This window comes from Mobula hypostoma, chromosome 4 (assembly GCF_963921235.1).
Source record: "Mobula hypostoma chromosome 4, sMobHyp1.1, whole genome shotgun sequence".
Lineage (NCBI taxonomy): Eukaryota > Metazoa > Chordata > Chondrichthyes > Myliobatiformes > Myliobatidae > Mobula > Mobula hypostoma.
Window position 1 is genome coordinate 166,209,820 of NC_086100.1, and position 24,603 is coordinate 166,234,422.

At 46.4% G+C, this 24,603-nt stretch overlaps 1 protein-coding gene across 2 annotated transcripts in view; it reads left to right on the plus strand.

The window, feature by feature from the left end:
* Nucleotides 1-21,743: 21,743 nt before the first annotated feature.
* Nucleotides 21,744-24,603, plus strand: part of rap1gds1 (RAP1, GTP-GDP dissociation stimulator 1) — a 92,061-nt gene continuing 89,201 nt past the window's right edge. For both annotated transcript variants that reach the window (XM_063046890.1, XM_063046891.1), the window contains exon 1: nt 21,744-22,165. In XM_063046890.1, the coding sequence (XP_062902960.1) occupies nt 22,162-22,165 (4 nt within the window). In that variant the 5' untranslated portion in view covers nt 21,744-22,161. The remainder of the gene's footprint in view (nt 22,166-24,603) is intronic.

A 24,603-nucleotide genomic window follows, 5' to 3' on the forward strand; every position in this document is an offset into this window, starting at 1 on the left:
GTGCACATGGTGGAGTTGGCTGTATCTATAACACTCTACAGCTTTTTCAGATTAGAACATAGAAATCTACAGCACATTACAGGCCCTTCGGCCACAACGTTGTGCCAACCATGTAACCTACTCTAGAAGCTGCCTAGAATTTCCCTACCACATAGCCCTCCATTTTTCTAAGCTCCATGTACCTATTGAAGAGACTCTTAAAAGGCCTTATTGTATCCGCCTCTACCACCTTCTTTGGCAGTACATACCATGCACCCACCACTCTCTGTGTGAAAAACTTACCTCTGACATCCCCCCCTATACCTACTTCCAAGCACCTTAAAACTGTGCCCCCTCGTGTTAGCCATTTCAGCCCTGGGAAAAAGCCTCTGACTATCCACACAATCAATGCCACTCATCATCTTATACACCTCTATCAGGTCATCTCTCATCCTCCATCGCTCCACGAAGAAGGGCCAAGTTCACTCAACCTATTCTCATACGGCATGCTCTCCAATCCAGGCAACATGCTTGTAAATCTCCTCTGCACTCTCTCTATAGCATCCACATCCGCCCTGTAATGAGGTGACCAAAACTGAACACAATTCTCCAAGTGAGGTCTAACTAAGGTTTTATATAGCTGTAACATTACCTAATGGCTCTTGAACTCAACCCCACAGTACATGAAGGCCAACACACCATATGCCTTCTTAACAATACTGTCAACCTGCGCAGCAACTTTGAGTGTCCTGTGGACATGGACCCTAAGATCTTGCTGATCCTCCACACTGCCAAGAGTCTTACCATTAATATTATATTCTGTCTTTAAATTTGACCTACCAAAATGAACCACCTTACACTTATTTGGGTTGAACTCCATCTGCCACTTCTCAGCCCAGTTCTGCATCCTATTGATGTCCCGCTGTGACCCCTAACAACCTTCCAGACTATCCACAACACCCCCCAACCTTTCTGTCATCAGCAAACTTACTAACCCACCCTTCTAGTTCCTCATCTAGATCTCCTATAAAAATCACAAAGAAGAGGGGTCCCAGAACAGATCCCTGCAGAACCACACTGGTGACTGTCCCTTGTGCAGAATACGAACCAATCACAACCGCCCTTTGCCTTCTGTGGTCAAGCCCATTCTGGATCCACAAAGCAAGGTCTCCCTGGATCCCATGCTTCATTACTTTCTAAATGAGCCTCACATGGGGATCTTTATCAAATGACTTACTGACATCCATATACACTACATTCAGTGTCCTACCTTCATCAATGTGATTCTGTGCATTGGTGCCTCCATATCAGATGATTGATGTTTTGCTGCATGCTGGAGTGCTCAGTGGAGGGCACCAGTGCTTTTTTGCTGGTGGGGAGGGGGTGGTGGCCATTGTCCTGCTACTGCTTGTGTGTGGGAGGGAGGAGGGTGGTCCTGACATTAAATGTACCTGTTGAACCTATTGATGCAACCAGTCAGAATGCTCTCCACAGTACACCTGCAGAAATTTGTTGGAATCCTTAGTGATATATCAAATCTCCTCAAACTCCTAATTAAATATAGCCATTGGTGTGCCTTCTGTTTAATTGCATCAATGTGTTGGGCCCAGAATAGATCTTAAGAGATGATGACACCCGGGAATCTGAAGCTGCTCACCCTTTCCACTGCTGACCCCTTGATGACAAGTGGTATGTATTCTGTGGGTAATGGGGAGTAAAGTATCTGATTGAGGATTGGTAATGGATAGAATATGAAGAATAGGCACAAACAGGTTATGTTCAGATGGTGTGACACATGGATCTGAGGCATTAGATGCTTAGAATCTATGTCAAAGATTTGTATGACAGAATGAAGTTCACAGTGAATTTACGATCAAAGTCCATGTACACTTAATGGCCACTTTATTAGGTACAGGAGGTATGTTTGTGGGCTCCTGCTGCTGTAGCTCCTCCACTTCAATGTTTGGCCTGTTGTGCATTCAGACTGTTCTGCACATTACTGTAACATGTAGTTATCTGAGTTAACATCACCTTCCTGTCAGCTTGATCTAGTCTAGGCATTCTCCACTGATCACTCTCAATAACAAGGCAGACTGCTGCCCACTGGGTGATTTTTTTTGTTTATGGGCTATCCTCTGTAAACTCTAGAGACTGTCGCGTGTAAAAATTCCAGGAGATCAGCAGTTTTTGAGATACTCAAAACCATCCTATTTGGCATCTACATTATTCCACAGTCAAAGTTACTTAGATCATGTTCCTTCCCCATTCTGATGTTTGGTCTTAACAACAACAAAATCTCCTGAGTAGTTTTGCATGCTTTTATGCACTGAGTTGCTGCAACATGATTGGCTGATCACATATTTGCATTAATAAGCTGCTGGACAAGAGTACCTAATGAAGTGCACACTGAGTGTATACTACCGAGATTCATTTTCTTGCAGGCCTTCACAGTAGAACAAAGTAATACAATAGAATCAATGAAAAGCTATACACAAACAAGACTGATAAACAACCAATGTGCAAAAAAGACAAACTGGGAAAATAAAAAAAGATATATTATAATAAATAAGTAAATAAATAATGCTGATAACATCAGTTTTTGAAAGGGAGTCCAGTTCAGTGTTGAGGTGAGTGAAGTTATACATGTTGATTTAGAAGCCTGATAGTTAAAGGGTAATAACTTTTCCTGAACTTGGTGGTGTGGGATCTAAGGATCCTCTACTTCCTTCTTGATGGCAGCAGCGAGAAGAGGGTATGGCCTAATAATGGGTGTTGTTTCCTTGTGGGAGCACTCCTTGTAGATGTTCTCATTAGTGGGGAGGGCTTTTCTTATGATGGATGGGCTGTATCCAATACTTTTTGTTGGCTTCTCTGTACTTGGGTATTGGTATTTCCAACCCAGACTGTTTAATATAACCATAAAGCTGGTTTCCTGTATGTGGAGATCAGGAAAAGAGTTCAGTGGAATATAGACAGGAAATGAATTGTAAGTACATGGTAGGTGGAGTACAATGTGGAAAATATAAAGTTATCTACTTTAAAAAAAAGATGAAATGTATTTTAACTTGTAAAAGATTGTGTAACACTCACTTCTTCTAGCGACTTAATCTAGGGGATGATAACTCCCCTGCACGACCAAACAAAGGAAATCTCATTTGGGTGGATGCTGCGCGATGTGTCCCCTGTTACAAATCAGTACCCCGAAATAACAAACAGTACACAATATGCGATTAAACGATTAAGCTTTGTAACTCTTTACTTTGACTATATGGTTAATAAAGGAAAGGTACGTCACATCCGGAGTTCCTCCGGTTAGCTGACGATTTCCCTCCACGCCTCTCTGACGTAGTGGGGAACCGCGTACGAGGCAAGTTAAAGCAGCGGTTTGCCATTGCCTTCTGCCGGGTGAGTCTTGTTTCAAACGGACAGATATGCGGTTCTTTCTGGTAAGACTCGCGGTGATGGCTTGTGTGTTTACATCAATACGGAATGGTGCAAGAACTCTGTGCTGGTTTCCAGATACTGCTCATCGCTAGTGGAGTTTGTGACTGTTAGATGCAGATCATTTTGCTTACCACAGGAATTCACCACTGTCCTTAAAGTCGGTGTCTACATTCCCCCCAGCACTAATGCTAAGGAGGCGCTCTGTGAACTGTATGGGGCTATTAGCGAACTGCAGAAGGGACATCCTAATGGACCGTTTATTGTCGCTGGAGATTTTAACCATGCGAACCTTAAGTCAGTGCTCCCCAGATTCCATCAGAACGAGGACTTTGCAACGAGAGGGGAGAACGTGTTGGACCTTGTTTACACAAATGTCCCCAACGCATACCGGGCAGAGGCCTGCCCCCACCTCGGTTACTCAGACCACATCTCTGTTATGCTAATCCCAGCATACAGACCGCTCATCAGGCATTCCAGACCAGTTCAGAAGCAGGTGAAAACCTGGCCAGCAGGAGCCATCTCTGCTCTTCAAGACTGCTTGGAGTACACTGACTGGCACATGTTCAGGGAGGCTGCAACCAATGGCAACTCTACCAACTTAGAGGAGTACACGTCATCAGTGACTGGCTACATCAGCAAGTGCATCGATGACGTCACTGTGGCCAAGACCATCACTACACGCGCTAACCAGAAGCCATGGATGACCGCGGAGGTGCGTGCGCTGCTGAGGACCCGTGACTCTGCCTTCAGAGTAGGCGACAGGGCAGCCCTAACAAGAGTGAGGGCCAAACTGTCCCGGGTCATCAAAGAGGCAAAGCGTGCACATGCCCAATGAATCCACAGCCATTTCCAGGACAGCGGTGACACACGGCACATGTGGAAGGACATTCAGGACATCACCAACTACAAGACAACACCACCTGCCTGTGCTGGTGATGCCTCCCTCCCAGATGCGTTGAACAATTTCTACGCTCATTTTTAGGGAGAAAATTATGTGGTGACAAGGAAGACCGCCCCTCCTCCAAATGACCAGGTGCTGTGCCTTACTGTGGCCGATGTGAGGAAAACCCTGTGCAGAGTCAACCCACGGAAGGCTGCTGGACCAGACAATATTCCTGGCAGAGTGCTTAGAGGATGTACAGACCAGCTAGCTGAGATTCTCACTGACATCTTCAACATCTCCCTGAGCAACGCCGTTGTTCCTATGTGCTTCAAGGCCGCCACCATCGTCCCCATGCCGAAGAAGTCTTCAATGTCCTGCCTCAACGACTACTGTCCCGTCGCACTCACATCCATCATCATGAAGTGTTTCAAGAGGCTCGTCATGAGGCACATCAAGACCCTGCTGCCCCCCTCACTGGACCCCCTGCAGTTCGCGTATGTCCCAACCATTAAATAGACGACGCCATTGCCATCACCCTCCACCTGGCCCTCACCCATGTGGACAAAAAAGACACATACGTTCAAATGCTGTTCATAGACTTCACTTCAGCATTCAACACAATTATTCCTCAGAAACTGATTGGAAAGCTAAGCCTACTGGGCCCGAACATATTCCTCTGCAACTGGATCCTCGACTTCCTGACTGGGAGACCTCAGTCAGTCCGGATTAGAAGCAGCATCTCCAACGCCACCACACTGAGCACGGGGGCCCCCCAGGGCTGTGTGCTCAGTCCACTGCTGTTCACTCTGCTGACCCACGACTGTGCTGCAACACACAGCTCGAACCACATCATCAGGTTCGCCAATGACACGACCGTGGTGGGTCTCATCAGCAAGAACGATGAGTAAGCATACAGAGAGGAGGTGCAGCGGCTAATGGACTGGTGCAGAGCCAACAACCTGTCTCTGAATGTCAACAAAACAAAAGAGATGGTTGTTGACTTCAGGAGGACACGAAGCGACCACTCTCCGCTGGACATTGACGACTCCTCCGTAGAGATCGTTAAGATCACCAAATTTCTTGGTGTTCATTTGGCAGAGAATCTCACCTGGTCCTTCAACACCAGCTCCATAGCAAAGAAAGCCCAGCAGCATCTCTACTTTCTGCGAAGTCTGAGAAAAGTCCATCTCCCACCCCCCATCCTCACCACATTCTTCAGAGGTTGTATTGAGAGCATCCTGAGATGCTGCTCATAGCCTGGTTCAGAAATTGCACCATCTCAGATCACAAGACCCTGCAGCGGATAGTGAGGTCAGCTGAGAAGATCATCGAGGTCTCTCTTCCCGCCATTAAAGTCATTTACAACACATGCTGCATCCACAAAGCGAACAGCATTATGAAGGACCCCACGCACCCCCTCATACAAACTCTTCTCCCTCCTGCCATCTGGCAAAAGGCACAGAAGCATCCAGGCTGTCACGACCAGACTATGTAACAGCTTCTTCCCCCAAGGCATCAGACTCTTCAATACCCAGAGCCTGGACTGACACCAACCTACTGCCCTCTACTGTGCCTATTGTCTTGTTTATTATTTATTGTAATGCCTGCACTGTTTTGTGCATTTTATGCAGTCCTGGGTAGGTCTGTAGTCTAGTGTAGTTTTAGTGTTGTTTTTATGTAGTTCAGTGTAGTTTCTGTATTCTTTCATGTAGCACCATGGTCCTAAAACACACTGTCTTTTTTATACTGTGTACTGTACCAGTAGTTCTGGTTGAAATGACAATAAAAAGTGACTTGACTTGAGTTTCCAAAGAGATCACCAGCTCATAGCCCAGCACAGATGGAAGGCGTGCAGGGGAGCCAGCTGGAGCTGGATTCGAACTCGGGACCTTTCATCCCGAAGTCCGATGCTGATGCCACTACGCCACCAGCCGGATTAGTAGAGAAACAAAATAAAAAAGAAAAGGCGCCAATAATCTTATTAAACATTCATGTGCACACAAAGTTGGAGCTCACGCAGTCCAGCAGTTCTCCTTCCACCAATGATCTCCTCCTTCGGACCCCCGCTCAGAGTCCCCCCCACCGGTCGGGCGGCCTACCGACTCACTCAAGTCGCATCTCCTCTCTTCGTTCCCCTCACGCCTTCTGGCAAAAGCCCGCAAAACCAACAGCTTTCAGACACACAAGAAAGAATAATATTTCCCCCATTGGAGAGTCACCCATTGTCTCTAGTTATAACCCAAACATTGCTGCTACAGAGAAACCATTACCTCATCAGTTAACATTACAGAGAAGCCATTACATTCCGCCCCCACCAAATTAAGTCATGCCCTCATGACGTTGAGATAATTCACCAACCCTTCCTGCAAAACACAAAGCCCAATCCAGGTGCAGAAAGCAGTGACATAGCTCCCCGAAACAGTAGAGATCACGCCCTGTTCACGACCTATCTGGTGGTCTTCTAGTTCTGTGAGACCTCCATACCTCCTCACCTAACACTTCAGACTCAGACGCTACTGGGGATACTTTGGGTCTGCTTGCCAAGTCCTCCCCCGATGTATCTCTCTTGTTCCCCCTGCATCTTGGAGCCCTTTGTCCTGTGTCCAGGCCCCGCATCCTCTCCTTCAGGGTCCCGCTGTAACCCAGACTGCCCACAGATAGCACTCCCCGCTTCACCTGACTCAGTGGGAGAGGGGCCAGGGGTCTCTTCCTCAATCAATGGGGAGTTAGTGAAGGGCAGTATGTACCACACATCCAGATCATCATCCTCCAAATCAGTATCCCTCTCATGGGCAGGCCCCGGCCCAGCCTCTCCCGCTGTGGGCCCTGCAGTCGCCCCGCGTTTTCACAGAGTCCTCGTACTAGGTGTAGGCTCCAAGTCGGGCTCTGGGTCTACCTGCACCTCCTGTCCCAGGGGCAACAGGTGGTTCCAATGGAGAATCTTGACAGGCCCATTCCCTTCCTCTGGTTTCACCTGGAAAACTGGTAGGTTTGGCATCTGATCCCCCACCACATAGGGTGTGGCCACCCAGCGGTCAGCCAACTTGTGCTTTCCCGGTAGCCCCAAATTCCTTATGAGGACTCGGTCTACCCGGCAGGAGTTGGGAGAACCTCACTTTCTGATCATACCTCTTCTTATTTCCTCGATTCTGCTTGGCGGCCACAACCCCAGCCAATTAATAAGCCCTTTTCAGCTCTCTCCTCATATCAGACACAAACTTCAGATAAGGCTTCAGTGGTAAATCACCCTCGTCAGTCCCAAAACAAAGGTCAATGGGCAACCTCGCCTCACGCTCAGACATCAGATAGTATGGCAAGTACCCGGTAGCTTCATTTCGTGTACAGTTGTAACCGTGAACCAGATGCCCAATATGTTGACTCCACCTGCTCTTCTTGCTGATATCCATGGTCCCGAGCATGTCTAGCAAGGTCTGATTAAACCTCTCAGGCTGGGGATCTCCCTGTGGGTGATAGGTCATGGTCCTCGATTTCTCAACTCCAAGCATGCCCAGTAATTCATAGATGAATCTGCTCTTGAAGTCCCCTCCCTGGTCACTATGTATCCGCCTGGGAAGGCCATAATGAACAAAATGCTTCTCCCAATACACTTTTGCCACCATAGTCGCCCTCTGGTTCTTGGTAGGAAAAGCCTGAGCATGTCTGGTGTAGTGGTCCGTGATGACTGAGACATTCGCCATGTTGCTGGCATCGTGTTCTATGGACAGGAAATCCATACATACCAGGTCCAGAGGCTCTACACTCTGCAAGTGGGACAAAGGAGCTGCCCGCATAGGCGGTGTCTTCCAGCGTATGCAGCGAATGCACGACTTGCAGTATTCTTCAACCTCCGACCATTTGGGGCCAGTAAAACCTGTCTTTGAGCAATCCGTAGCTCCTTTCCACCCCCAAATGTCCAGAATCATCATGAAGTGACTTCAACGCAATCCTCCGATACTTCTTGGGCAGGACCAGCTGGCAACACCGAGGTCGGTCCGGGGGTGACGTGACCCAGTATAAGATCCAGTTCTTCAACTCCAACCGAGGCTATTCTTTCAGTAATGGAGGCACCGAAGCTTGTTTTATCTTCTCCGCCTGAGCCATGTCTCCCTTTTCAACCACAGACCAAATAGTGCCAATGCCCAGGTCATCTCACTGAGCAGCTGCCACTTCCCCAGAACTCAATTCTGGCAGCTGATTGGTCTTCAGAGCAGTCAGGTTACAGTAAACTTGGGGTATGGCGTCATCAGAAGCCCCCAATTGATCCACTGCTCGATCTGGCCTCTCCTTTTTCTCGGCCTTCACGGTGATGGCAAACTGACACATGGCCTTCACCACAGGGGCAGGAACGCTCTCCCACTCCTCATCCCTGTCCAGTCCCTCATGCACCCGTCGGGACAAAGCATCTGCATCAATGTTCCGGCTCCCCAGCCGGTACTTCAGGCTGAAATTATAGACAGACAACGCGGCCAACCACCGAAGGCCTGTGGCATCCAGTTTCGCCAAGGTCAGGATATAAGTTAGGGGGTTGTTGTCCGTCCTCACCTCAAACTTGGCCCCGTAGAGAGAGTCACTCAGCTTATCCACCACCGCCCATTTCAACGCCAGTAATTCCAACTTGTGCGTGGGGTAGTTTCTCTCAGGGGGCGACAAATTTCAGCTGACAAACGCCATAGGCCTCAACCCAGTGCCCTGATCCTGATACAGGACACCCCCTAACCCCTGTCGGCTGGCATCTGTGTGTAGTACGTATGGCAATCGGGCATCCGCAAAAGTCAGCACCAGTGCCTGGGTCAGCAGCTCCTTCAGCGACTGAAAAGCCTTCTCACATTTTGCATCCCACCTCTGTCCAAAGGGCTCCGACGGGTCTAGACATTCTCCAACCTCCCGTCCTTTTTTTCCTTTCCCTTTCTTCCCCAAGAGAGGGTAACCACACAGAAGCTGATTCATGGGGTGACTCACTTTGGCGTATCCCTTCACAAATCTCCGATAATAACCACAGAACCCAAGGAACGAGCGCAGAGCGCTCACAGTCTGGGGCCTTGGTCAAGTGGTCACTGCTTTTATCTCAGCCAGGTCGGTAGCTATTCCATTCCGTGTGATTATGTGTCCAAAATAGCTAACAGATGTTTTGCAGAACTGGCACTTGTCCCAGGAAAGTTTTAACCCTTCAGCTTTCAGGCGGCCGAGCACCTTCGGTAGCTTCGCTTCATGTTCTTCCAAGGTGGATCCAAATACTGTGAGGTCATACAAATATACCAACACCTCAAGAAAGTTCATATCCCTCACTGTCTTCTCCATGACCCTCTGGAAGGTGGCAGGAACTCCGGATATGCCCTGGGGCATCCTTTCAAACTGGAAGAATCCCAGGGGATATATAAATGCTGTCTTCTCTTTATCGGCCTCACTCATCGGGATCTGGTAGTATCCACTCCTCAAATCCAGCACACGCAACCACTTCGCACCACTCAGACAGGCCAGCGCGTCTTCAACCCTCGGGACCGTATACTGGTCAGGGACGGTGCACCTGTTTAGAGTCCTATAGTCCACACACATGCATATCTTCCCGTTCTTCTTTCGGGCCACTACTATTGGGGATGCATAGGGGCTTCGGGACTCAGTGATGATCCCAGCTTCCTTCAACTTACACAAATGCTGCCGCACGTCTTCCACGTCTGCAGAGGCCAGTCGCCGCGACCTCCCTCTAAACAGGGTGTCCTCAGTCACCCGGATGGTGTGACGAGTGCTCTTGGAACAACCCACATCAATCTCACCAATGGAAAAGACACGTTCCAGCTCCAACATCTTCTCTACCAGCCTCCTTTTCCAGCCCGGCAGCACCGGAGAGTCCCCGAAGTTAAATGCCTCAGCGGTCAACTTTTCCCCTTTTTCCAATAGTCTCTCCCTGGCGCGCCTCACGGGAGCACTAGACATTACCGTCACCGGGAACAAATGCGCCAGGGGTATCCCTCTCTTAAAGGTGACCTCCCTCTTCGTAGTGGTCCTGATGATCACAGCCATCCTGCTCGCCTGTAGAACCGAAGGCCTCTGCAATTCAGGCCTCACCAGTACCCCAGCCGGAAATCGCGACAAGCCCTCAAGGTATTCCGGAGCGTCCACCAAGAGGGCTTCGCCCTCAGGCACTCCGGGAAATCTGGGGGTCCCCATCACTCTTGTTACTTTCCTGGGCCGTATCACCATTGGCTTCGACTGGGTGCACCACACAATCCCTCGTTTAAATACGGTGTCCGGCCCAGTGCGCCCACGCACTTCCTCAAACGCAGATCGAAACACTGGGTGCACGGACAATGTCCCCAATAAACTCTCACCTGCCTTCTCCTTGCAGGCCCCCATGAGCCTCCGTACAAGAGGGGTGTTGGTCCCCACCAAAATTGGACCGCCACCCGTCTCAACCAGATCCGGACAAACCAGCACTAATGTCTCAAGAAACTCAGACGCTCCCAGATCAGCCTCCAAGAACTCCAGTTTCACTGACAAATAACCGTCGTATAGATAGTCACCAGCACTGATACCCCAAATCTCCAGTGCACTGAATGGGGTCAAGGGTAAATGCTTCAGATACTGGTTGTAGAACGAAGAGTACAGTAACGTGACCTGCGACCCAGTGTCAAGTATGGCTTTAGCATAGATTCCCTCTATCCTTAGCGACACGCTGGAGCGGGGTCCCACTGATCCTTCAGGAACAGGGTCTTTTGCTTTCAGGGGTTCCTTGGTACATTACTGGGAACATGTTCCCCCAGAGATACCAGGCTGTTCCCTCACTGGGTCCCCTCTAAGTTTTCCCAACAACTCTCCCTGCTTAGATACCCGTGAGCTCGCTCTCCGAGGGGCTTCCTGCCGCTCACATTCCCGCCAGAAGTGTCCCTCTTCCACACAGTTATAGCGCACGCTACCGGCCGCCCCTCTTCTCGCAGAACCCCGGCCACCCGCAGCCCTCTGCGCGGTCCGTCCCCTGAGGGGGGGCCCTCTCTACCAGTCCTATCGTACGAAGGGTCCACACCCGCCATAAACCCCCATGACCTCTCAGTTCTCAGCTCTGCCACCATCTCCCTTACCACTTCCCGGGTTGAGCTGGCCCCGGTCACTTCACCATAAGGGGCTACTGCCGAGGACTGTACCCTGCTGATGGAGTCCTCTCGCGGCCCCAATATGTTCTCATCCTCCCGCACCTCTCTGATCAGCTGAACGAACGATGGAGGGGTGCGCATTTTACGGGATTGCCGGAGATCCCAAGCAATCCTGTCCTGGGCCTGGGCTCCCCTAGTTTCCTGGTCCATTCTTAGCTGATCCACCTCAGCCGCCTGAATGACCTCCCCACCCCACCCCCACCGGCAAAGGTACATGGAAATCTTCTCTCCCTTCTCCTGCCGCATGTTTTGAAACTCCCCCAGGAGCTCCTGGTCAGACCAGAAGCGCTGTCCAGGGCTTGCAGATAATTTACAGCTGTCACTACAGGATAATCTAACCTGACAGTTCTGACAACGTCAGCAGCCTGCCCCTTCAAACTTTCAACCAATCTCTGTCGCTTTTCATCATCCGAGCACTGCCACTCATCTAACAACTGAAAGGTCCACTTCACCCAAGTCTCATACTCTTCCTCCCCTTTAGGGGTGGGCGTTATTCCAGAGAATCAGCGGAGCCTGCCATAGCTGGAATTTGACTCTGATCTTTCCATTCATTCGCCAGAGAAGTAAGGGTGGATACTACCTCAGAATTCTCACTCCTCACCGAGGGACGTGGACTAATGAGACATTCCAAATCCAACCAGTCTTTCCACTCACTCCTCAGAAATGATAGAACCCTGTCTTTGAAGTCTCCGCCCCCAGCTACCTCAGCGCTGGTCTGCATTAAAACGAGAGCAGTGCCCGCCATTTTATCAAACCTCCACTCACAATCAAGACTTTAACAGTGGAATTAACAATTAAAAATTAAAAAGTAATGGAGTACAAGTATCTGCCCCACTGGTTCACTGCTCAGGGTAATCACACAGCATCCAATGGAACCAATCCCAAATGTAGCCCCCACAATTGTAATACTTGCTTCTTCTAGCGGCTTAATATAGTGGGGCGATGACCCCCCCCCGACCTGACCAAACTTAAGAAATCTCGTTTGGGTGGATGCTGCGCGATGTGTCACGTGTTACAAATCAGTACCCTGAAATAACAAACCGTACGCAATATGCAATTAAACGATTAAACTTTATAACTCTTTACTTTGACTATATGGTTAGTACAGAAACAAAATATAAAAGAAAAGGTGCCAATAATCTTATTAAACAGTCATGTGCACACAAAGTTGGAGCTCATGCAGTCCAGCAGTTCTTCTTCCACCATTGATCTCCTCGTTTGGACCCCCACTCGGAGCTCCCCCCCGCCCAGTCGGGTGGCCCAATGATTCGCTCAAGTCGTGTCTCCTCTCTTCATTCCCCTCGTGCCTTCTGGCAAAAGCCCGCAAAACCAACAGCTTTCAGACACACAAGAAAGAATAACATTTCCCCCATTGGATTGTCACCAGTTATCTCTAGTTATAACCCAAACATTGCTGCTACAGAGAAACCATTACCTCATCAGTTAACATTACAGAGAAGCCATTACATTCTGCCCCCACCGAATTAAGTCATGCCCTCATGAAGTTGAGATAATTCACCAACCCTTCCTGCAAAACACAAAGCCCAATCCAGGTGCAGAAAGCAGTGACATAGCTCCCCAAATCAGTAGAGATCATGCCCTGTGTCCCAGGCGCTAGATAGGCCAACCTATCCGGTGGTCTCCTAATTCTCTGAGACTTCCGTACTTCCTCACCTAACTCTTCAGGCTCAGACGCTACTGGGGATACCTCAGGTCTGCTTGCCAAGTCCTCCCCTGATCTATCACTCGTGTCCCTCTGCATCTCGGAGTCCTCTGTCCCGTGTCCAGACCCCACATCCTCTCCTTCAGGGTCCCGCTGTAACCTAGGCTGCCCACAGATAGCCCCCCCCACTTCACCTGACACAGTGGGAGAAGGGCCAGGGGTTTCTTCCTCAATCAATGGGGCGTTAGTGAAGGGCAGTATGTACCACACATCCAGATCATCATCCTCCAAATCAGTATCCCTCTTATGGGCAGGCCCCGGCCCAGCCTCTCCCGCTGTGGGCCCTGCAGTCGCCCCGCGTTTTCACAGAGTCCTCATACTAGGTGTAGGCTCCAAGTCGGGCTCTGGGTCTACCTGCACCTCCAGTCCCAGGGGCAACAGGTGGTTCCAATGGAGAATCTTGACAGGCCCATTCCCTTCCTCTGGTTTCACCTGGAAAACTGGTAGGTTTGGCATCTGATCCCCCACCACATAGGGTGTGGCCACCCAGTGGTCAGCCAACTTGTGCTTTCCCGGTAGCCCCAAATTCCTTATGAGGACTCGGTCTACCCGGCAGGAGTTGGGAGAACCTCACTTTCTGATCATACCTCTTCTTATTTCCTCGATTCTGCTTGGCGGCTGCGACCCCAGCCAATTCATAAGCCCTTTTCAGCTCTCTCCTCATATCAGACACAAACTTCAGATAAGGCTTCAGTGGTAAGTCACCCTCGTCATTCCTTAAACAAAGATCAATGGGCAACCTCGCCTCACGCCCAAACATCAGATAATATGGTAAGTATCCAGTAGCTTCATTTTGTGTACAGTTGTAACAGTGAACCAGATGCCCAATATGTTGACTCCACCTGCTCTTCTTGCTGATATCCATGATCCCGAACATGTCTAACAAGTCCGATTAAACCTCACAGGCTGGGGATCTCCCTGCGGGTGATAGGTCATGGTCCTTGATTTCTCAACTCCAAGCATGCCCAGTAACTCATAGATGAGTCTGTTCTCGAAGTCCCGTCCCTGGTCACTATGTATCCACCTGGGAAGGCCATCATAAACGAAATACTTCTCCCATAACACTTTTGCCACTGCAGTTGCCCTCAGGTCCTTGGTAGGAAAAGCCTGAGCCTATCTAGTGTAGTGCTCCGTGATGACTAAGACATTCGCCGTGTTGCTGGCATCGTGTTCTATGGACAGGAAATCCAGACATACCAGGTCCAGAGGCCCTGCACTTTGCAAGTGGGACAAAGGAGCTGCCCGTGTAGGCAGTGTCTTCCAGCATATGCAGCGAATGCACGACTTGCAGTATTCTTCAACCTACGACTTCATTCGGGGCCAGTAAAACCGGTCTTTGAGCAAACCGTAGCTCCTTTCCACCCCCAAATGTCCAGAATCATCATGAAGTGACTTCAACGCAATCCTCCAATACTTCTTGGGCAGGACCAGCTGGCAACACCGAGGTCGGTCTGGGGGGTGACGTGACCTGGTATAAGATCCAGTTCTTCAACTCCAACCGAGGCCATTCTTTCAGTAATGGAGGCACCGAAGCGTGTTTTATCTTCTCCACCTGAGCCATGTCTCCCTTTTCAACCACAGACCAAATAGTGCCAATGCCCAGGTCATCTCACTGAGCAGCTGCCACTTCCCCAGAGCTCAATTCTGGCAGCTGATTGGTCTTCAGAGCAGTCAGGTTACAGTAAACTTGGGGTATGGCGTCATCAGAAGCCCCCAATTGATCCACTGCTCGATCCGGCCTCTCCTTTTCCTCGGCCTTCATGGTGATGGCAAACTCACACAAGGCCTTCAGCTCCAGGGTTAGGAACGCTCTCCCACTCCTCATCCCTGTCCAGTCCCTCATGCACCCGTCGGGACAAAGCATCCGCATCAATGTTCCGGCTCCCCGGCTGGTACTTCAGGCTGAAATCATCGGCAGACAACACTGCCAGCTGCTGATGGCCTGTGGCATCCAGTTTCGCCGAGGTCAGGATATAAGTTAGGGGGTTGTTGTCCATCCTCACCTCAAACTTGGCCCCGTAGAGCGAGTCACTCAGCTTATCCACCACCACCCATTTCAACGCCAGTAATTCCAACTTGTGCGTGGGATAGTTTCTCTCAGGGGGCGACAAATTTCAGCTGACAAACGCCATAGGCCTCAACCCAGTGCCCTGATCCTGATACAGGACGCCCCCTAACCCCTGTCGGCTGGCAGCTGTGTGTAGTACATATGGCAATCGGAAGTCTGCAAAAGCCAGCACCGGTGCCTGAGTCAGCAACTCCTTCAGTGACTGAAAAGCCTTCTCACATTTTGCATCCCACCTCTGTCCAAAGGGCTCCGATGGGTTTAGATATTCTCCAACCCCCCCGTCCTATTTTTCCTTTCCCTTTCTTCCCCAAGGGAGGGTAACCACACAGAAGCTGATTCAAGGGGTGAATCACTTTGGCGTATCCCTGCACAAATCTCCGTTAATAACCACAGAACCCAAGGAACGAGCGTGGAGCGCTTATAGTCTGGGGCCTTGGCCAAGTGGTCACGGCTTCTATCCTAGCCAGGTCTGTAGCTACTTCATTCCGTGTGATTATATGTCCGACATAGCTAACAGACATTTTGCAGAACTGGCACTTGTCCAGGGTAAGTGTTAACCCTTCAGCTTTCAGGCAGCCGAGCACCTTCAGTAGCCTCGCTTCATGTTCTTCTAAAGTGGATCCAAACACACAAGAAAAAATAACATTTCCCCCATTGGATAGTTATCTGTTATCTCTAGTTATAACCCTAACATTGCTGCTACCTCATCAGTTGACACTACAGAGAAGCCATTACAATTGTTCAGAGGGACCTGGGGCCTTTGTGCAGAAATCTCTGAAAGTTAACACACAGACACATCAGGTTATTGGTCCTTCATGACAAACTGTCACAAAGACTAGCTATGATTTTAACATTCTGAAATATTTAGTGAATGTAATTTAAACTCCACAGCTGCTGTGGTGTGATTTGAACTACTGTCTAGATTGTTAGAGGCATGGAGACAGGCCACTGGATTTGTAGTAACTTAACAGCCACATCACAAGTACTTTCCAGACAACAGTTGCTAGGATCGGATAACTATTCCATAACATAGTAATAATAGGGACCCTCACCATCCAGGACTTGCTCTCTTCTTTCTTCTGCCATCAGGAAAAAGGTACAGAAGCCTCAAGACTCACACCACCAGGTTCAGGCATAGTTATTAACTCTCAACCATCAGACTCTTCAACCAAAGGGGATAACTTCACTTGCCTCATCACTGAAATGTTCGCACAACCTGTGGACTCACTTTTGAGGACTCTTCATCTATTGCTTATTTATTATTATTATTTCTTTCTGTTTGTATTGGCACAGATTTTGGGGTTTTTTATTTGCATACTGGTTGAATGCCCAAGTTGGTGCAGTCTTTTATTGATTCTATTATGGTTATTATTCTATTACAGACTTATTGCGCATGCCCGCAAGAAAATTAGTCTCAGGGTTGCTTATGGTGACATATATTTACTTTGATAATAAATTTACTTTGAACTTGAACAACCTGGTTCTTTCTTCCATTTTACTGAATCTTTTCACATGCCAAAGTCGTGCACATCAGACTTCATTTGTGGCACAAAAATAAGCCATTCAGCAGATTGTCGATTTCTTTAGAGAAATCCTAGTCAGCCAGTTTCCTCTGCACATTTCCCATAAGCTCACAAATTATTTGCTCATCACTGCCTATCCAATTCTCTTTTGAGAACTGATTTCCTGTTTCCACTTCCCTTTCAGGCAGTGAATTTCAGATCATCGGCATTCTCTGTCAGTCATTTTGAACCTGCAAACACTGGTCCTTGAGCCATCCACTAAGGTCATAGTTTCTCATTATATAACCTAGCTGAACATGAGGATGTAAGAAATTGAAGCAGAGTCTACAGTTCAGCTCTCAAACCTAATTATCATCCAATAAGATCATGGTTGATTTTCCACCTCAGTCTCATTTCCTACCTTCTCCCCATATTCCTCTAATTATGGAAAGGTTTATTGATCCCATGAAATCAATGACTAAGCCTCCATTGTAAAGAATTCCAAAGATTCAAATCCTTGCTTGTAATATATACTAATTTGTTTGCAGTAATATATAGTAATGATTTGGAAGGAAATGTTGGTGGACTAACATTTGCAGATGACACAAAAATGGAGAGATATGAATAGTGCCAATGGTTGACAAAGGATACAGCAGAATATAGATGCTCAAATTGAGGTGGAGATATGGTATGCGTGCATTCAAAAGTTGGGAAATAAAACATAAAGTTTGGCAACTCATATTGCAGATATATAAAACCTTGCTTGGGCCACACTTAGAGTACAGTATTGTGTAAAATTTTGGTTGCCACACAATAGGAAGGATGTTAGCTTTGAGGAGGCTCACCAGGATGTTGACTGGATTGCAATCCATTAGCTTAAGATGGGGTTAACAAACTTGGATTTTTTGGACCATAAGACACAGGAGCAGAATGGTGCCATTCGGCCCATCAAGTTTACTCTGCCATTCAATCATAGCTGAATAATTTTCCTTCTCAATGCCATTCTTCTGCCTTCTACTAGTAATTTTACTGATTAAGAGCCTATCAGTCTCCCCTTTAAATATATCAAATGACTTGGCCTCCACAGCTGACTTTAGCAATGAATTCCACAGCTGTGCCCTCTGATCTTAGGCTTTCCCACTATTAAAAACATCCTTTTTCATGTCCATTCTGTCTAGTCCTTTCAGTATGCAGTAGGTTTCATTGAGATCCCAACTAATTCTTCTAAATTCCTCTGGACTATCTCCCCATATTGATGAGGGGCATTAGATACGGGACCAAAAACTGCTCACAATACTCCAACTATATTCTGACCAATGCCTTATAAAGTTTCAGCATTACATCCTTGCTTTTATATTCTAGGCCTTCAAAGTGAATGCTAGTATTGCATTTGCCTTCCTTACTACTGACTCCACCTGCAAATTAGGGAATTAACAAGTTACCCTGCACCAGGACTCCCAAATCACTTTGCACCTCCAAATTCTTAATTTTCTCCCCATTTAGAAAATAGTCTTTGCCTTGGTTCCTTCTACCAAAATGCACGACCGTATTCCATCTGCCACCTCTTTGCCCATTATTCTAATATGCCCATGTCCTTCTGTAGATTTCCTGCTTCCTCAACACTATCTACCTATTCACCTATCTTTGTACCATGTGTGCAGACTTAACCATAAAGCTATCAGTTCCATCATCTAGATCATTAACACATATGGAGAGTAGTAGACCCCACATCAACCTTTGCAAAACACTACTAGTCACTGGAAAAGGCCCCCTTTATTCCTGTTCTTTGCCTTCTGCTAGTCTGCCAATCTTCTGTCCATGGTGGTATCTTTCCACTGACTCTCCTTTGTCAGTCCTGCCTGTTATTTTCTTAAAGAATTCTAGCAGATTTGGCAGGTAGGATTTCCCCTTAAAGAAACTATGCTGACTTCCGTCTGTAATAATCTGTGCCTCCAAGTGCTCCAAAAACACATCCTTAATAATGGACTCTAACATATTGCCAACTGCTGAAGTCAGGCTAACTGACCTATAATTTCCTGTCTTTTGCCCCCCTTTACTTCTTATAGATTCCAGGTGGCTTATCTGCCTTCTAATCTTTCCAGGCATCTTCTCCTTAGTAATAGCAACAATACTCACTTCTGTCCCCTGACACTCTCAAATTTCTGACATGTTGCTGATGTCTCCTACAGTGAAGACTAATGCAAAATGTCTATTAAGTTTGTCTCCCCCCACCATTACTACCTCTTTAGTGTCATTTTCTAGTGGTTCAGTATCCACTCTTGCCTCTACTCTTTATATCTCTGGAAAAACTTTTGAAAACCTCTTTTATATGATTACCTAGTTTAACTTAATATTTCAGATTTTCCTTTCCATACTGATTTTTTAACTGCCTTTTGTTGGTTTTTAAATGCTTTCCAATCCTCCAGCATCCCACTCATTTTTGCTATATTGTATACCCTCTCTTTTACTTTTATGCTATCATTGACTTTCCTTGTCATTCAGAAGATGGGCAAAGTGGGACAAAATGATCCTCTTTCTTCCGAATTACTCTCTGAAAATCCAGCCATTGCTGCTCTGCCGTCATCCCTACTCCCTTTACAATTAACTTTGCCCACCTCCTCTCTCATGCCTTTAGTTACCTTGTAGTTACATTTACTCAACGGTAATTCCAATGCATCTAATTTTAGCATCTTGCTCTCAAACTACAGGGTGAATTCTATCATATTATAATCACTGTCTCCTCTAGGTTCCTTTATCTTAAGCTCACTAATCAAATCTGGTTCATTACACAACATCTAATCCAGAATTGCCTTTTTCCTAGTGGGCTCAACCACAAGCTGCTCTCAAATGTCATTTTATTGGCATTCTATAATATCCTTCTCTTGCAATCCAAACTGATTTTCCCAATCTACCTGCATATTAATATCCCCATGACCATTGTAACATTGCCCTTTATACATGCCTTTTCTATCTCCTAATGTAATTTTTACCTCACATCCTAGTTACTGTTTAGAGGTCTATATATATAGTAACTCATATTGGGGTCTTTTTATCCTTGCAGTCTCTTATCTCCACTCACAAGCATTATACATATTCTGATCCTATGTCACTCCTTTCTGAGGATTTAATTTAAATTTTTACCAACAAAGCATCCCTGCCCACCTGCCTGACCTTTCAATATGATATGTATCCTTAGATGTTATGCTCCCCTTTGTGATTTTCTTTCAACCAAGACTGTGATGCCCTCAACATCAAACCCTGTTAATTTCTAACTGTGTTGCAAGATAATCTACTTTATTTTGTGTGCTACCAGCATTCAAATATAACACCCTCATTCCTATATTTAATGCTCTTCTTTTTAATATTGTCCCCATAAGTCCTGAAGTTAAAATCTTAGCACTTTCTAAACTTTTTGATTTATTCTTAATTTTGGAGACTTTATTCAGTAACCTCTCCTGTACTCTGCTTCCCTTTATTTTATCCATATTTTTCCAATCTGTTGAACACCGCCCAACTATTTAGTTTAAAGCCCTATGCACAGCCCTAGTTATGCAATTTGCCAGGACCCTGGTGCATGCATGAGTGGAGCCTGTCCTATCTGAATGGCTCCCTCCTTCCCCAATACTGATGGCAATATCCCACAAATTCAGACCCACTTCTTCCACACCAAACTTTGAGCTATACATTTAACTCTCTGATCTTATTAAGCCTGTGCCAATTTGCACCTGGCAACAATCTGGATTTTACTACCTTTTTGGTGTTGCATTTCAATTTAGTCCCTAGGTTTATATAAAAATTTGGAGGCTGAGGAGCAACCTGATGCTGGCATAAACAATTATGTGAGGTACAGATAAGGTAGGTGGTCAAGAGTCTTTATCCCAAGGCATAGCTTTAAATTGAGACTTTTTTCAGAGTCTGGAATGCATTGCCAGGGGATTTGGTGGAAGAATATACAATGACAATGTATTAGAGGAATTTTGACATGTGACAAGAGCAAGGAATGAAAAGAAATGGACCAGGTGGAAGCCAGAAAAGTATATCATTGGCGAAGTGAGGGAAAATGGTGTATAATGTGGGTGAAATTGTCTATTTTGTCAGAAAAGTCAACAAGAAGCATAATATATAAATGATGAGATATAGCAGAGCTCTATGATAGAGGGTTCTGTGTGTCTTTGTACATAATTCACAAAAGGTGCTATGAAGGTGAGTTTGGAGAGTTACCAAAATGTTATTGTGGGTAATTATTGTATAAAATTAAAGATATTCACAGATTATTTTCCTACCTCTTTTTTTTACAGAGAGAGTGGTGCATGCTTGGAATGCACTGGCAGTGGTGGTAGTGGGGCAAATAAGAGCCATGAATGTGCAGAGAATGGGGATATGGGCATTGTGTGGCAGGAGGGATTAATTTAGATAGACATTTAATTACTGGTTTATTAGTTTGGCACAACATCGAAGGCCAATGGGTTTACTCCTACGTTGTACTGTGCTATGTTGTAAAATAGCTAGTTCCCAAACTTATTACTCAACATACACAAACAAAATATTGGAGGAATACTCAACATAGTATTGATCAGTCATGATCAACATGCATATTTGTTTATTTATTGAGAGATACAGTGCAGGACAAACCCAATAAGCCTCATATAACAGCGGCAAACGAAGAAATGGACCGAATAGCCGCGGGCAATTGCTCTAAGAAGCATGTTAATAATTGACATCTCAAGTAGCCAATCAAGGAAGAAGTATTGGGTTTTGCCTTCGCAAGCAGCTTCCAATAGTGGTGTCCCGAGAGGCGGGACAACTATGTCTTTTTAAAGAGCAAGGGGGAAGATGCTCGGGAAGGAGACGAGGGCAACCAATGGAAGAATGGCAAATTCGTAACCCCGCCCTTCTGGTTTCATTGGTGGGCGCATAACGTGATGGACTGTCATGATAACCAAAGGTAAGCACGACAGGCAGGCCGGACTCCAATCGCCTCAAAAAGGGGGCGGTGCATTTGATGCGCAGTCTCGGTGGTGCTGAAAAGCTAATAGCGGTGGCGGCTGCTCAGTATTATCGAAGGGTGAGGGGAGAACAGAGCAGCAACCGAGGGCGAAAGTACTTTGACAGCAACGCATCGTCAAAGCCTTGCCCACCTTGAGGGACACCGAGAGCGAAGGCCCCCACATCCAACTCAGGCTGCGGCGTCGGGTTAGACTAATCGAGCAGAGCACTGAAAGGCCGGTTTCGTTTTGCAGGCGCCCATCCCCGATCAGGAGCCGCGCCCTCGGTGTGCCTCTCGGACCTGTGACGAGGACACCGCGGGATCAGATCCGTCCCACTTCAAACCGCCCCCCCCATCCTCCTGAGGCGGGGGCGGGGTAACAGCTCCAACCGTCAGCGGGGTCTCGAGCCTTGCCCCGCGCCGGCGCGTCATGGGTAAGTGCCGCGTGCCTGTGACTGTCTGCGCGCGGCCGTCACTGGTGGGGTTGGGGATGGAAATGGAGGCAACACGCATGCGCGCGTCCGGCCCCCCCCCCCCCCGTTCCGGGGTGGGGACAGTGCAACGAGAACAGACTCGGTGAAGGGAAAATTGGTCACGCATTAGGGCTGCGGGGAAAGAGCTTTTTGCATTCATCGTCTTCAATGATTCATTAACTTCAAATGAATTTCTGAGCATGCTTTTGCAAGCTCCACTCTGTACTGGGGTGCTTGCTATTCAGGGTTGTCTATAAAACTGATCGTCTATAGGGAAATGCACTTCAGCAGGTGAATCCAAACCTCGAGAAGGACAGAGAGCTGCATGCTTCATTTTGTTGTTTCCTTTTCGCCTGCAGCTGTTACTTCCTTTGACGACGTGTGTGAAGAAAAAAATCGTGCAATCGTCTACTACTCTTAATTAGCGCTTCATCGTATTAGTATTTCCATAGAATGTTGGTGTACGAATTTAGAGTAGCTTTTACCTCCTCATGCTGAAGATAGGAGTGATCAATTATAGTCCTGTAATAATCCCTTACGGAGAGTTGGGGGGGGGGGTGGTGTAAGTGGCCAGAATTCTTTTTACCTGAATCTGTAATAAATTCTTCCGTCAACTTCCATCTGACGTTTGATATCTTTTGAAGAGATTATTTGAAGACTATTGCTTTTATACCTAGTAGTGTAGAGGTCCAAATGCAAAATGTTATTTTTAAGACAAATAGCTGATCTGAAAGACTTGTCCTAGCCATAATAATGCGAAAACATGTTTGGGGGGAAAAATGGAGTGACTGGATTAGACCAGGATTAGCATTTTCAATTGGTAATTTATTGTTAACGTTTGATGCTTATCGGTGTCTCTTTTAGAACTTATTTTTCCTTGCCCTTCCTTGCACGTAAACTAACAAAGGCTTAAATCTTTCTCCTGTGGCTGTAAAATTAGGAGAGGCTTAACTTGCTTTGGATAGTTGTGAATCTCTTAGTGATCTTTGTAACTATCTGGAATTCTGGATTGTAGTCCTGTGAGTTTCGGCTAGAAACATTGACTGTCCATTTCCCTCCATGGATGCTGTCCGACCTGCTGAGTTACTCCAGAATTTAGTACGGGTTCAATAAACTGTGACAACCAGCCACAATAATGCCCACAATGAGTTGTATCAAATGCTGTTAGCATAATCCATTCTTTTGTACAGAAAATTGCAAGACTGGGTCGTGTGGATGAAATTTCACACCTTGTACAGAAAATTATTGTATTGCGCCATTGAGTTATGTCATGGTATAAAATAGCTTTTCAGCATACATTTATAGTTTTTAATTGTATTGCAAAAAATGAAAATGTGTTCTGTTTCTAAGCTGTTAATTAAAGTTCATGATTCTCTCTCCCTCCCTCCCTCCCTGTCATTGCTTCTGAAGTGTAGCTATAGATATGGGGGAGGAAGAAGTGTAAAATGTCCTTTCACAAGTCAGCTCAGTAACTTCACAAAATTAGGCTAGTATTATTGGGTACATTAAGTTTAAGCTATTGTTTTGCCCATGTAGTTTTTTATCTGACATAACATTTGCAGGGATTGTAGAGTATTTACAACATTGAGATTTTAGCACAGTTGGCAAGATCTGACACTTAGATATTCAAAGCAATTATGTCACTGACCAGATTTAATCCCTTTGAGTAACATTTGTTAGTGCTACAAATTCCTTAAATATTCCAGCTATATTAACTACTGTAGAGAACTGTTTTTAAAGTTTGCGATTTTCACTTGACTGTGGATTAAAGTAGCTTGAGAGGCTGAAGGGAAATTCATTAACATCACAATTGGGGCAGATTCTATAATGCAAAAGTAACAGATTTTTGTATAGAATAAACACAGTATACTCCTGCATTAAAGACAATACCAGGGGGGAAAAAAATTCAGGTTGAGTGGTGTCTGGAAAGTGAAGCAGGCAGAATTTTGCGTTGAGAAACCTACGTTATAGCTTGTGTATGCTCTCATTTATTAAGTGTAAAAGTTGGTTTATCACAATTGTACTGGGATAAATTTCCAGAATTTGGCATGGAATTTGAATCTTCCTGTGGAAGTTGAAGCTATAGTATATCATTGACAAAGACTGCAAGGAAACTGGATTATTTCTCTCGGTTTGTGTAAATGCTGTGACTGGATTTGTTCTAGTATATTATGTTTAGGATATTATAGGTAGGCTTACTACTGATTTAATTGACTTTTTAGTTTCTAGGTCCATTTTAATGTGCAATGAGTTTTCTACTTTATCCAATGTAATCAAAAATGGTTGAGTGGCTGTGTTCAGTACTTTTGAGTTTGTGTTTACTGTTATCTTTGCCTTTAATTGTTATATTATCACTTTAAAACCATCAAAATGCTGTTGTTGGACTTTGCTTTGACATG